This window comes from Panthera onca, chromosome D2 (assembly GCF_046562875.1).
Source record: "Panthera onca isolate mPanOnc1 chromosome D2, mPanOnc1 haplotype 2, whole genome shotgun sequence".
In the NCBI taxonomy this organism is placed as follows: Eukaryota; Metazoa; Chordata; class Mammalia; order Carnivora; family Felidae; genus Panthera; species Panthera onca.
The window spans coordinates 33,150,816-33,164,718 of NC_138349.1; the positions used below are offsets into that span (position 1 = coordinate 33,150,816).

A 13,903-nucleotide genomic window follows, 5' to 3' on the forward strand; every position below is an offset into this window, starting at 1 on the left:
GGTCTGTGGGATTGGGGTTTCCTCAGGTTTTTCTTTTTCCTCTCGCATTTTCCCAGTGTTTCTTATAGTGTGGGCGTCTCTCTCCAGGAGCTCTGTGTTTTCACTTGCTCCAACACAACCAACCAAAACTTTGAGGAAGTCAAATCAGTAAAGCATTGTCAGCTATGATGAAATGAAAATTTCTTCTCAGAAACCATGGAGAATCTACTTAGGATGCTGCTTGCATCACACCATGTGAAGCCGGGGTACCACCCCTGGAGGTTACAGTGGCAGAGAAAGATACCAACACGTTAGACAAAGTGCCGCGTGTAAGCTTAAGTGCTACGAGAAAGGATAGTTGAATGTTCTCAACGGGTCTGGTCGCTGCTTGAGGAGAGCACTTGGGCTTGGGAGTGGTCACTGGGGTAGAATTCCCATTCTGTTTCTGATTAGTCTTGGGCGGGGGTGGGGGGGGTGGTTCCTGCAAGGGCTGGATGTCAGGAGAGATTTGGTTTAATATTTGCTGGCTCCCTCTTTCCTGTTGGATCAAGTTCACATTCCTCATTCTGATCTTCTGCTTACCTGCTGTTTAATGCAATTAACTTTGGCTTCCACTGCTCTTCATCGTGGGCCCTTTGCTCAGGTTCTTATCTGAAATAGGTTTATCGCTTTTTCTACCTTGTGCTGTAGGACTAGTGGGAGGACCAGGTGTAGGGCAGGAGGTCAGAATATTTCATATATGTTAGAGCCCTGCCCCTATAGGAGGCCCCCAACATGGGGCTTGAACTCAAGAACCTGAGATCGAGAGTCACCCCACACCACTTTTTCTATCCCCTCAAAAGCACGTTTGTCCCTCATTCTCCTCTCCATTTCTACCTCAGTCCAAATCCTTTCCAAGACACTCATTCATTCATTTTTTTTTTTATTCATCTACCAACAAATTCAACAGGTGTATCTTGTATCTGGCCCTGTGCTTGGCAGTCTAACAATACAGGATACGCATAAATGTTCTATTTCATTCTACACTAATGAAAGCTTAGACTAGACTGAGGTTTATGCTATGTGATAAGTACAAAGAAATCCTTTGCACACTCAAGAAGGGAAGCATCACTTTTATTTGGGCCAGCCAGCCTTCACACTTGGTGAGTCAGTTCCCCAGTCTGGCTCAAGAACACTGGGAGGGGTAAAGGAGAAGCTCTTTCTGTCCCGACAGAGGTAGGCCATGTGAGGCTGCTCGGGACTGTAGAGGAGGCTGGTGTGGCTGGGGGTCAGCGACACAGCGCAATGATGGAGGGTGAGGCTGGAAGAGGTCTGCGCCACATGGGAAGCCATCAGACGAGACGTCATCAGATGGGTGCTTTGGGAAGATCACAGTCGTGGCAAACAGAGGGGAAGGCGAGTGGCAGGCAGAGTGTTCAGAGCGCAGAAGTCAGGCAGCAGTGGGCATTTTCCCGTCCTGTTTTTAGTATATGTGACTTAGCATGAATGAAACAACATTGTCAATGTGTTGCAGATCTGAACAAAAAATCTGGTCCCCCCTGGTGACAGAGGAAGGGAAACGTCATCCGTACAAGATGAATTTAGCCTCTGAACCCCAAGTAAGTACTTGTTCACCGTTTGCCACTGCTCCTGTCTTGTCTTCCTTTGACACAACTGTTTGGCCTGCCCTGGGGGCCTGGGCCAAGGTCAGGAGAGCCCTCCACAGACAACCCTGGGACCTGGCTCTTGTTCACTTCTTCCCGTAAGGGAACGCGGGAGGAAAGAGCTGGAAAGCCCCAAGGCAGTGACGCCAGGGCCAGGGCTGGACACAGAGTGTAGGAAGCGATACAGGAAGCGGGTGGAAGCTTTCCTGTGCAGAATAGGGTGGCAGGACTGCATGAAATAAAGGAGCTGGCTCAGCTCACTGCGGATTTCAGATACATGTGAATCATACCAGGCATGAAAATCAGTGTGGGTCCTGAGGCCTAGAACCTGGAGGGGAATCAGAATCGTAACCCTGCCTCTCCTCCCCAGACCCCACTCTCTTGTTTCCATGAGCCTTGCAACGGAAATCTCCATTTTTGTTTCACTGAGACCCTAAAATCGCTAAAATAAAGTCACTTCAGACTGAAACTGCTAGGCGGTCAGTGCACAATTTGTCAGCCGAATAGAATTTCCGAGGACAGTAAACTGTCTAAAGATCCCATATTTGTAAACAAATCGATTGTAAGTGATTTTCTTTCTTTCTTCCTTAATTGCATCTTCTAAATTATCTACAATGAATGGGATGGGTGTTCTTTTGAAATAAGGGGAGGGGTACCTGGCTGGCTCAGTCGGTTAAGTGTCTAACTGTTGGTTTCGCTCAGGTCATGATCATGCAGCTTTGTGAGCTCAAGCCCCTCATCGGGCTCTGTACTGACAGCACAAAGCCTGCTTGGGATCCTCTCTCTCTACCTGTCCCCTACTGATGCTGTCTCTGTCTCTCTCAAAATAAATAACTAAACTTAAAAAAAAAAGTGGAAAAAACTTAAGAATGTTTAGAACATTTTTGTAAAATTCCTTGTGCCTGACCTACTTTTTACAAAGTGTGTATCTTGGATAAATTAATGAATTATTAATAACAAGTTAATAGGGGCTCCCAGCTGAGTCAGTGGAACATGTGACTCCTGATCTCAGCGTTGTAAATTCAAGCCCCATGTTGGGTGTAGAGATTACTTGATTTAAAATCTTAAAAAATAAATAATAAGTAAATTGAGAATGGATTTTGAAAACTTCTCTTAGGCTGATGTGTGATTGTTATACATTTAACCCCAGCTGAAGATTTGAACTTTAATTTTTTTTCCTAAAAAAATTTGGGACACAACTTACTTTTTATGATGAATCAAGATACAATAAAAAGATAGCACATAACTAGATCTCCTTTATACATGACAGAAGCTTCTATGAAAATGAACTCACAAAGTATGTTGGTGTGAATAAATGGTTGTTTGTAAGTCATGTTTTCTCAAAGGTATCCATTAAAATTTCTGAAATGTAGGCATACAGCATTTTTTTCATTAATATAATAAAAATCATACTCAAGAAATCCTAAGAGTTACATCAAGGACAATTTTGAATCTGGCATTTCAGAACTGGCATGAACATGTTCAGCTCCTATAAGGAAAGCTCATAAAATGGCACTCAGTTGTAAACTAGCAGTTGTAAAAAAGTTAATTTTTTAAGTTTATTTATTTATTTTTAGCAATCTTTATACTCAACATGGGGTTCGAACTCATGACCCTGAGATCGAGAGTTGCATGTTCTTCCTACCGAGCCAGCCAGACTCCGCGTGCAAACTAATTTTAAATGTGCCACTGTTAATTCCAATTTCCCAAGGCGTTCTTAGCCACTTCACTGAATTTACTATAAGTGTTAAGTTCTAATGTGCTAAGTTGTGACATATTTTATAATACGTAAGAAATGGTTTTGTTCTGATTTGGTCTACCTAAAATCTTACTTTTCACTTACATAAGGGAATACTTCCATTTCAGTTATACTTTTTATATCTTATGCTTGAATTTTCATCGTTAAGCCTATAGTCTGGTTCCTGTATTAGTATTTTGAAGGTAGTTCTCTTCAAAAAAAAATTTAAAAAGTTCTCTGATGCTTTAACACCTAACTTGAGTATATTTTTCTTTTGATTCAGTAATTCTTTGTTCCTATGAAAAACTTCCCACTCTCCTTTTCCCAAAACCTTTCACTTCCAGTCATTCTAAAATAAAAGAATGAGTAAGAACAGAGTTCATCTATAATTAAAAGATCTGTTAGGTCATGTAATGCCAGCCACCACCCCGGCTTATCTGAGGTCAGGGTAGTCACACACCTAGTTTATATTTCCTCATTATTCAGTTTCCTTGGAGACTGATAAATACAAAGCCCAAACAATTACATCATCCATTCCAGAGGCAGGCCCTGAATTAACCGCCTGACTTCTGGAAAGACCAGTATTCACATGGGGTTAGAGATACTCCTTTTAAGTACAAAACGGATGTATTCTCAGAAGATTCTCTATAAAGTGAAAAAGGAGAACGTCCAACAGGAATAATTTTCTATTGACTCTCCATTCTAATTGGAAATGTGTGTCTGGGGAGGGAGAAGGGACCGGACACTGACTGAATGTCTGCTTTGTGGCAGTCACTGTCGTTGGTACACTGATAGGTCATACCAAGTGCTTGTGAGAGAAAGCTTTACTTACTTCCATGTAAAGATGAGAAATGGCCTCAGAGAGGTATAACTTGCCCAAAGCCAGAGAGGAAATGATGGGAAAAATGGAGCCAAAACAGAAAAATAGGAATCTTCCCTGGTGCTCAGCATCCTGTGCTGCTCCTTGGAATTGCCGTGGAGACGGAGGTGACGACGGAATTGCGTCCCTGGCTGCAGCTGTGGGTCTGTCCTGCAGTGCTGTAGGGCAGCCACTGACGTGGGCCAAAGTCCCAGGCCACCAACCATCTGCAAGTCCCCTGCTGTTAACGACTACGTATTATTCCTCATGGCAGTTGTGCCATAAGATTTACTTAACCATGCTTTGATTACTGATAAAGTCATTTTTTTTTTTTTTTTTGGTTTATTTTGAGGGGAAGAGAGAGAGTGAAAGTGAGCGAGGTAGGGGCGAGAGAGAGGGAAACAGGATCTGAAGCGGGCTCTGCACTGACAGCAGAGGGCCCAGTGCAGGGCTCTAACTCATGAGCTGTGAGATTGTGACCTGAGCCAAAGTTGGCCTGAGCCACCCGGGTATCCCTGCTAAAGTCATTTTCTTAACTAGTTATACTTCCCCTTTTGTGAATGATCTGTGTGTACTTAGCTTTTGTCCAGTGTGGACAAAGTCCGCTCAATGTAACTTATACATTAAAACCTCACTGGTTCTGACTTGTCGAAGAGAGGCCTATCTGAATAGTGAAAAATCTCAATCATAAAACTATTTTCTTTTTGTCTTTTATTTTTAATCAGTACCCAGTGAGGGGCGCCTAGGTGGTTCAGTCAGGTGAGAGTCCGACTTCAGCTCAGGCCGTGATCTCACAGTTTGTGAGTCTGAGCCCCGCATCAGCTGTCAGCACAGAGCCTGCTTCAGATCCTCTGTCCCCCTCTCTCTGCCCCTCCCCTGCTTGTGTGCACATGCTCACGCTCTCTCTCTCTCTCAGTACACAGTGAATTAAATTGTTACTTTTCATTGTAATGTATTCTAAGAAAGCGTGAAAGACAACGTTTCAGTGAAAGATTAAGAAAAAAAAAAGGAGCAACAGACAGAAGACTGGAAGGAAATCTTTTGGGATCAGTTCTTCTGGGCCTGAGTGTTAAGAAGGGGGCCAGCGTTCAGGAAGGTTCTATGTTGGGGAACACAGAAAATACGATGCATGTTGAGTTTAGTAGCTGCACAGAGCGTGCTATCGGGTGGGTCCAGGACATTCGTGCTTCGTGCAGAAAGCACCTTCCTGACTGAGTTGTCAGAAAAATCCATGATTTTTAAAACCAGGAATGTTAGTTTAGAAAGTTTGCGGGGGGGGGGGGGGGGGGGTTGTTTGCAAAGACGCAATGAGCTCTGGAGCTGTAGGAATTATCCTTGGCTCCTGGCAGTCCAGGGAAGGGGTGGAGGGCACTGTCTCAAATTACAGAAAGAGGGGGGGATGAGCCCAGACGAGATCAAAGTCCTCTCCGTCAGCTCCCCCCAGGCACCGCCCCTGTAACAGGTATCGCCTAGCCTTCCATCTGGGCAGCCTTGTCCTTCTAGAGAAACTGCAGATCCTGAACTCCCTTTACCCCTTCCTGCTGGAGCCCTGAACCACCTCTGCCTCCTCAGCAGCTGCTTTGCCCGGTGGCCCCGTGGGCTTCTTATCTTGCTTGTCTAATCCCCTCAGTTCTAGGAAGTTTGTCTCTACCTTTTATCATCTCCTGCTCTGCACTGACCCAGGCACCAAGAGCCTGCCTGTTCTCCTCCTTGTACCGTAATCCCTTTGGAATGTACTCTGAAAGGGAGTTTCAGCCCAAGCTTGGATCATGACAGCCCAAGGCATCTAGAGGTGTTATGCCCAGGGGGTGCCTAGCAGCAGATTAGGCTTTGACTGGGCCTCCAGGGAGAACAAGGTGGAGCTGGCATGTGAAACCCACATGCCCAGCTGGAGATTTACCCCGGTCGGTCGGTCGTCGGTCGGTCAGTGGGTCCGTTGCCTGTGTGTCTGGTGGGCACGTCAGAGCCCCTCAGTTGAAGTTTGGTGTTGAACCAGGGCTACCACAGCTCAACAGAACACCTTTCTTTCTGGCACTCAGCCTGCAGTGTCTCTCGGGGGTGTGCACTGATCTCCTCTGATCTCTGCCTACAGGAGGTCCCACACATAGGGAGTGCCCACAACCGGAGTGCCGTGCCCTTTACTGCCTCACCGGCCACCAGCTCTGCCCCCAGGGTCATCACAAACCAGTACAACAATCCAGCTGGCCTCTATTCCTCTGAAAACATCTCCAACTTCAACAACGCCTTGGAGTCCAAGACAGCAGCCAGCGGGCAAGAGACAAATGGCAGAGCGTAAGTAGGCCCTTGGATCCCCCCACAGGCCAGTCCTGGAAAAGGCTGCGCATGGCAGGACCAGGTTCATCCAGACGGGTGGGAAGAGGTTGAGCCACCAACCCAGAGAGAAAACTGTCTACTTTAGCACTGTTCTTTCTGCATTCATTTTCCGTTATCTCTGAAAAAGGGGCAAATACCACCTGCCGTATAGGGTTGTTGTGAACATAAGAAGTAACATGTAAAGCGTCTGGTACCATATCTGGCACAAACTAATCAATTATTCACCAAGACTGACATTGTTATTTCCCTGATTTCTCTGGTCATCATCATCTTCTCAGTGAACATATTCCCTCTTTGACAGTCCTACTGATTCCTGAGATATTTTTGTTTGTTTTGAGAGAGAGAGAGAGAGAGAGAGAGAGAGAGAGAGAGAGAATATCCCAAGCAGGCTCTGCACTGGCAGCACAGAGCCCGACGCAGAGCTCGAACTCACGAACCATGAGATCATGACCTGAGCCGCAATCAAGAGTCAGACGCTCCACTGAATGAGCCACCCAGGTGCCCCCTGAGATATTCTTTAGTATTTATAGTTTGGGGTTTCTGCTTGTGTTCACCATCTGATCTGAACAAAGGATGAGTACTTCATGATGAAATGTTTGGGAACCAGCGTCTGCTTTTTTCCCTACAGTGGCCCACTGGAAATAATAGAAGTTTGTGAGGATATAAATGAGTGTCTGTTGGAACCGGTTCTGATCTGGGGCAGACACAGGGGAGAGGAGGGCTGCAGGTGGACAGGGTAGAGAGTTCTAAGGAAACAGCTTTCTCAGGGCTGGGGAGGCCTGTCCCCTCCTGTCACCAATCTCAGTTTTTATCCAGAGTATCCTCTGTCTTCCCAGCATAGGAGGCCCAGTGTCCGCTCCATCCTGGACTCTTTGAAGATGAATCTGGAAACACTGGGGATACTGCAACCCACAGCAAAGGAACTGGGTTTGAGGATGGAGAATAGGAGGTGGGACCAGTTCTCTCTCTGTGGGTTAAAAGGGGACAGACTAGGTCCCAAGTTGCCACCTCCCATGCCCAAATGTGGCAGGGAAGATAAGGACCTGAGAGCAGAGCTCAGAGTGCAGACAAAGGGAGCAGAGTGGCCTGTAAGCAGCTGGATGTGCAGCAGCCCAGAGTGGTTCCAGCAGCTCTGCTCATTAATTAATTCCTGCTAATTAATTTCACTGAAACAGAAGCTCTCAGAAAGCCTCTTTTTATCTGAAACCCCCTGATTTAAAAAAAATTGTTTTTTATTAAAAACAAATTTTTTAATGTTTATTTCGTTTTGAGAGAGAGTGAAACACAGAGTGTGAGTGGGGGAGGGTCAGAGAAAGAGAGAGAGAGAGAGAGAGAGGGAGACACAGAATCTGAAGTGGGGTCCAGGCTGTGAGCTGTCAGCACAGAGCCCGACGCGGGGCTCGAACTCACAGACTATGAGATTATGACCTGAGCCAAAGTCGGCCACTTCACCGACTGAGCCACCCATGTGCCCCCCCCCACCAATTTTTTTTTAATGTTTCTATTTTTGAGAGAGAGAGAGAGACAGAGTATGAGCAGGGGAGGGGCAGAGGGAGAGAGGGAGACACAGAATCCGAAGCAGGCTCCAAACTCTGAGCTGTCAGCGCAGAGCCTGACGTGGGGCTTGAACTCACAGAGTTGTGAGATCATGACCCGAGCTGAAGTCGGACACTTAACCAACAGAGCCACCCAGGTGCCCCTGAAACCCCCTGATTTATAAATGTTGGTGACAGTTACATTTGTTGGAAAATACCATGTGATCCAAACCTTGTCCAATCTCTGAGGATCTTTCCCACTTAGAATCCTCAGTTCTTACATTAGCCCTAAAGCCCATTTTGCTGTTCAGTTTCTTCCCAATTTACCTTTAACAAGAGTCTGCTCGGCTCTTAGAGTGAGTAAATTGCAGACCCGTTGCTTCAGAGGCAGGTTAGGTGAGAGTTAAGGCATGAGAGTTTCCAGACTACTTAACTGTTCGGAAAGGGCTGTCATGGGGATCCCTCTCAAGGGCTCCTTGGTCCTACCGTGCATATAGCCCCCCTCTCCCTGCAAAGGGAGATGGACATTACTGGGTAGCCACTGCATGCAAGTCCCTGTGCCCAGCGCCAAAAGGCTCTGCGATTTCCTTTTAAGTTTCTTAGTGTCTAGTAGGGGAGACTTTTTGCCAGATGCCTTTGGCTTTACAAGATGTTCAAGGTTATTGACGTTTATTGTAGTAACTGAGGCAAAGTGGCTACTAGTGTCTTCTTCCCCCAAATTCTGATTCCTGCAGTGCCTTCAAGCCAGTTGCTTGAGGTGATGATGTCCTTCAAAGTGACTACAGGGGAATTTGGAGGTATCTGAGAAAGAGCGCCGTGCCGGGCCCCCCGAGCTTTCCACAGACACACCCTGAAGGGAACCTTGCTTTCATGCAGCTCCATTGGGAGCCGAGTGACAGGAAAACCAAGGGCCATGATCCCTGTTCTTTGCTGCTTTGGTGCTGGTGGAGGCTGAGAACGTGACCCTCTTTTACTGTCCTAGAGTGGAATGTTCTGCGATCTGGATTTAATAACCCAGGAAATGACACATCCTTAATTGAAAGAGCTGCTATGCATTGGGAGAAATATGTGCCTGGGAAGTATTTTTAGTATGGCCTTGGCGGTTATTCCTTCATTAATGTCTTCTTTCTCCTTTCATGCTCCCTGCCTGCTCTCCGCCTCCAATCTGAAACAATTAAGTCTGAAACTGTCTGGACACTTGCAAGCCTTTCCTCCAGCCCCCGTCCCCTGGCTGCAGCAGGCTCTGAGTCTTGTACCAAGAATCTCCTTCGAGATTTTCTCCGCATAGGGGGCCGAGCTTCTGCCTCATCTCAAACTCTTTGAAGATGAATCCAGAAACAGTGGGAATACCAGCAGCCTGTGGCAAAGACAGTGACCGAAAGGGCCATGCTACCCGTCGTGGGGCTCTGCTTACTAGCCTGCTTCTAGAGCAGCCACTTGTGCATTCTCAGAGAAGGATTGTCCTGCATACCCAGCAGCCGCGGGGTAACTTGCTTGCTCAGTCAGCAGAAGTCCCAGGCACTCACTCACCCCCACTGTTTAGTCTGTAAAATTCAGAGGTTCCACAATTGGCTCTCTTCATACTTTGTGTCTGAGGTCATCACTGATTCCCTGGGGCTCACTCTGAGTTTCTTTGTCCCATGCACTTCAAAGCAGCCTAGTGTGTGTGTGGCTCCGTGTCTCACAGGGCGTCCTAGGGCCGCGTCCCCACGTGACGATACAGACCGCTTTGCTGCTTCCAAACTAAACTAGGATGGAGGGCGAGAGGGCACCATCCGCCGCCTGTGCTCCCAGCGCACACACAGCTGACTGGGAGAGCCTTTAGGTCAGTTCAGCCTAACACTCATTTATTGAGTGCCTTCTGTGTACCAGGTGGGTGGAGGAAATGTTGCTGTGTTCAAACGAAAGCTTTCACCTGCCTTCCGACCTCTTTCAACTGATTTTAGGGGCTATAGCCATTTTCTGGTGATTCAGAGCCTGTATTTCCTTGTAGATGTGATGCCGCTTAATACTTTCCCAAAGGTACAGGCTTCGTAGATAGAGGGCCCTTGAATTCCAACTGGGCTTCTTAGGCAGACCATGTAACCTCTCTGAGACTCAGCCCCCCCATCTCTCAGGTGTGTGTAATACACCTAAATGACCTACCTCACCAGCATGCTATTCAGAGAATGCGCTGAGGTGTGCAAATAGCACCCAGAACAGCACCTGGCCTCTGGCAGGTGCTCAGTGAATGCCAGTTATTCCTGATTTCACTGCCCATGAGGACTCCATACCCATCACTTCTGAGTACTGGGGCCTCCAGAAGAGCAGAAGCATGCAGATAAACATTATGGAGAAGATTTTGCTGTGACTTATGGTAGACTTCTTTCTTTCCAGCATTGTGGCTTCAGTCCTGCCAACCAGCACCATTCATCACCTTCCTGATGGAGTGGTGGCCTCTTCATGGAATGATTGGTTGGGCTCCCTTCACCAACACAGTAGTCCAAGCATACTAACTCTTCCAACTTGTGTTCTCAGGAGATCTCCCCATATACTCACGAGGCCTGTATCTAAGCAGGTGCAGGGGGAATAAAGGGATGCATTGTTCTCTATTCAGATGATATCAGAGGGATGGTATTAATCCTGACGCGTTCACAGCTGGATGGGAAGAAAATCTCTATCATGAAGGTGGCTGTTTGCCACCTAGCTAAACTTGCCCGTGGCCCACAGAAAATTGGCTCGGGAGTCTGGAGTCCTCTCCTGGTGCCCATAATTACTCCTCTGGTTTCTTATTACAGGTCCAACATCCAGGCCTTTGAAGACTAAAACGTAGGGAGCATTCTGGCTAGGCTCCTTTTCCAAAAATGATTATGTAGGGTTTCTCAGTACTGCATTTTTTGGTGAACAGTGGGGTAACCAAGTTGAGGCATCTCAGACATGAAGAGTTTTTCTGAGTCAACCTGCATCCTTCACCCCCACTTACATAAATAGCAAGCACTAAAAATCTATGTCTACATTATTTCCAATTAACGCTTAACTTCCATCATGTGGGGAAACGTAATTAAACTGTTTATCTTAATTGTAGATTCACATGCAGTTATAGGAAATAATAGAGGTCCTCTATACCCTTTACCCCGTCCCCTTCAGTGGTACCACCTTGAAAACTATATAGTACAGTATCAAAACTGAAATGTTGGCATCGATACGGGCAAGAGAGAGGATTTCCATCACCACAGGGATCTCTCATGTCACCTCTTAATGGCCACACCCAACTCCTCCCACCCTCCTTAACCTCTGGTAACCCCCTAATCTGCTATCTGCTATCTATTATTTCAAGAACGTTATATTGATGGAATCATACAAGATGTGACTTTTTGGAATTGGCTTTTGTTTTTTTTTTAACTTAGCATCGTTCACTGGAGATTTATTTGATTTATTCAGGTTGTACCAATAGTAACTTTTTTTTTCCTGTTCTAAGGATTTTTTTTTTCATTGTAGTAAAAATACTTAAAATATACCATCTTACGGGCACCTGGCTGGCTCAGTCTTGATCTCAGGGTTGTGAGTTCAAGCCCATGTTGGGTATAGAGATTACTTAAAAATAAATCTTAAAAATAAAATAAAATAAAATCTATCATCTTAACCATTTTTTAAGTGTATAGGACTGGTAACTATACGCACATCTTTGTGCAACAGATCTCTAGAACTTTTTCTTGCAAAACAAATTCTGTATCCATTGAACAACCCTGCTCTTCCCTTCCTGCACTGTTTCTAAGAGTGAGTATTTTAGGTACCTCATATAAGTAGAATTACGCAGCTATCTATTGCATTGTGACTGGTTTATGTCACTCAGCATAATGTCATCAAGATTCATCCATGTTGCAGCATGTGACAGTTGCTTTTTTTTTTTTAAGGCTCAGTAATCTTCCACCGTCTGTCTGTACCACACTTTGATTATCCACTCATCTGTCAATGGGCATTTACGTTGCTTCCACCCCTCAGCTATTGTGAATAATGTTGCAATGACCGTGAGTGTGCAAATATCGTTTTGAGATCCTGATTTTAATTCTTTTGGCTAGATACCCAAAAACAGGATTTCTGGGTCATATGGTAATTTTCTTTTTTCTTTTTTGAGGAACCTCCATAGTGTTTTCCATAGCACTATGCTATTTTGCATTGTCACCAACAGTGCACAGGGTTCCAGTTTCTCCATCCTTACCAACATTTGTGGTTCTTTTGGGTCTTGGTTTTTGGTTTCGTTTTGGATGGTTGTTTTTTTGTTTTTGTGTGTGTGTGTGTTTTGGTAGCAGCTATTCTATAACTTTTCATATTGTTGCTGGCCAGTATGTATCTTCTTGGAGAAATGTGTATTCACACCCTTTGCTCATTTTAAAAATCAGGTTATTTGGGTTTTTTGTCATGGAGTTGTAGGAGTCCTTTACATACTCTGGATATTAACCCCTTATCAAATATATGGTTTGCAAATATTTTTCCCATTCCACAGATTGCCTCTTCACTCTGTTAATTGCTTCTTTTGGTGTTTAGAAGTTTGTTCTTAAAAAGTTTAAATACTCCCACTTGTCTAATTTTGATTTTGTTGCCCGTGCCTTTGGTGTTAATTCAAGAAATCATTTCCAAGACTAATGTCAGAAAGCTTTACCTCTATGTATTCTTCTAGGATTTTTATTTCATTAAGTCTTTAGTCAATTTTTTAGCTGATTTATTTATGGTGAGATAAAGGTCCATTTTCATTCTTTTATATACAGATACCCAGTTTTCTCAAACCATTTATTGAAGAGACAATCCTTTCTGCATTGTGTATTCTTGGCATCCTTATCAAAGATCATTTTTACCCTATTTGCCAGGGTTTTTTTCTGGGCTCTGTATTTTCTTCCATTGATCTGTATGTCTGTCTTTATGCAAGTACCACACTGTTTTGGTTGCTGTAGCTTTTATATTATGTTTTGACATCAGGAAATGTGATACCTCTGGTTTTGCTTTACTTTCTCAAGATTGTGTTGGCTGTTTGGGGTCCCGTTAAGATTTTATATGAATTTTAGGATGCTTTTTTCTATTTCCACAAAAAAAAACAAAAAAAACCGTCGAATTTTTGATAGGGCTCGCACTGAATCTGTAGATTGCTTTCAGTAATGTGGACATTTAAAAATTTTTAAAAGTAATCTCTACACCCAATGTGGGGCTCAAATTTACACCCCCAAGATTAAGAGTCACATGCTCTACTGACTAAGCCAGCTGGGTGCCCCTGGACGTTTTAACATTATTAATCCTTCCAGTCCATAAACATGGATATCTTTCCATTTATTTGTGTCCTCTTTGATTTTTTTCATCAGTGTTTTATAGTTTTCAGTGTACAAGTCTTCATCTCTTTGGTTAAGTTTATTCCCAAAGATTTTATTCTTTTGATGCTATTGTAAATGGGATTGTTTTTTAATTTTCTTTGTGGATTGTTCATTGTCAGTGTATAGAAACACAGTTGATTTTTGTGTGTTGATTTTGTGTCCTGCAGCTTTGCTGAATTCCTTCATTCTAACAATGTTTCAATGTTTTTATTTGTGGAAATAAAAATTTTTTTATTGTGGAAAATCTTTAAGATTTTCTACATATAAGATCATTTATAAACAGGTAAGTTTACTCTTCCTTTCCAATTTGAATAATTTTTATTCCTTTTCTTGCCTAATTGCTTAGGCTAAGACTTCTAGTACTATGTTGAATAGAAGTGGTAAGAGTAGATATTGGGGCGTCTTGGGTGCCTCAGTTTGTTGAGCAACCAACCAGCTCAGGTCATGATCTCACAGTTCATGGGTTCAGGCCCCAT

At 44.4% G+C, this 13,903-nt stretch overlaps 1 protein-coding gene across 1 annotated transcript in view; it reads left to right on the forward strand.

Moving 5' to 3' along the window:
* The window catches only part of PDLIM1 (PDZ and LIM domain 1), a 48,968-nt gene that overhangs the window by 17,464 nt on the left and 17,601 nt on the right, over positions 1-13,903 (forward strand). The window contains exons 3-4 of the mRNA XM_078434617.2: positions 1,493-1,577; positions 6,312-6,511. Coding sequence (XP_078290743.1) covers positions 1,493-1,577; positions 6,312-6,511 — 285 coding nt within the window. The remainder of the gene's footprint in view (positions 1-1,492; positions 1,578-6,311; positions 6,512-13,903) is intronic.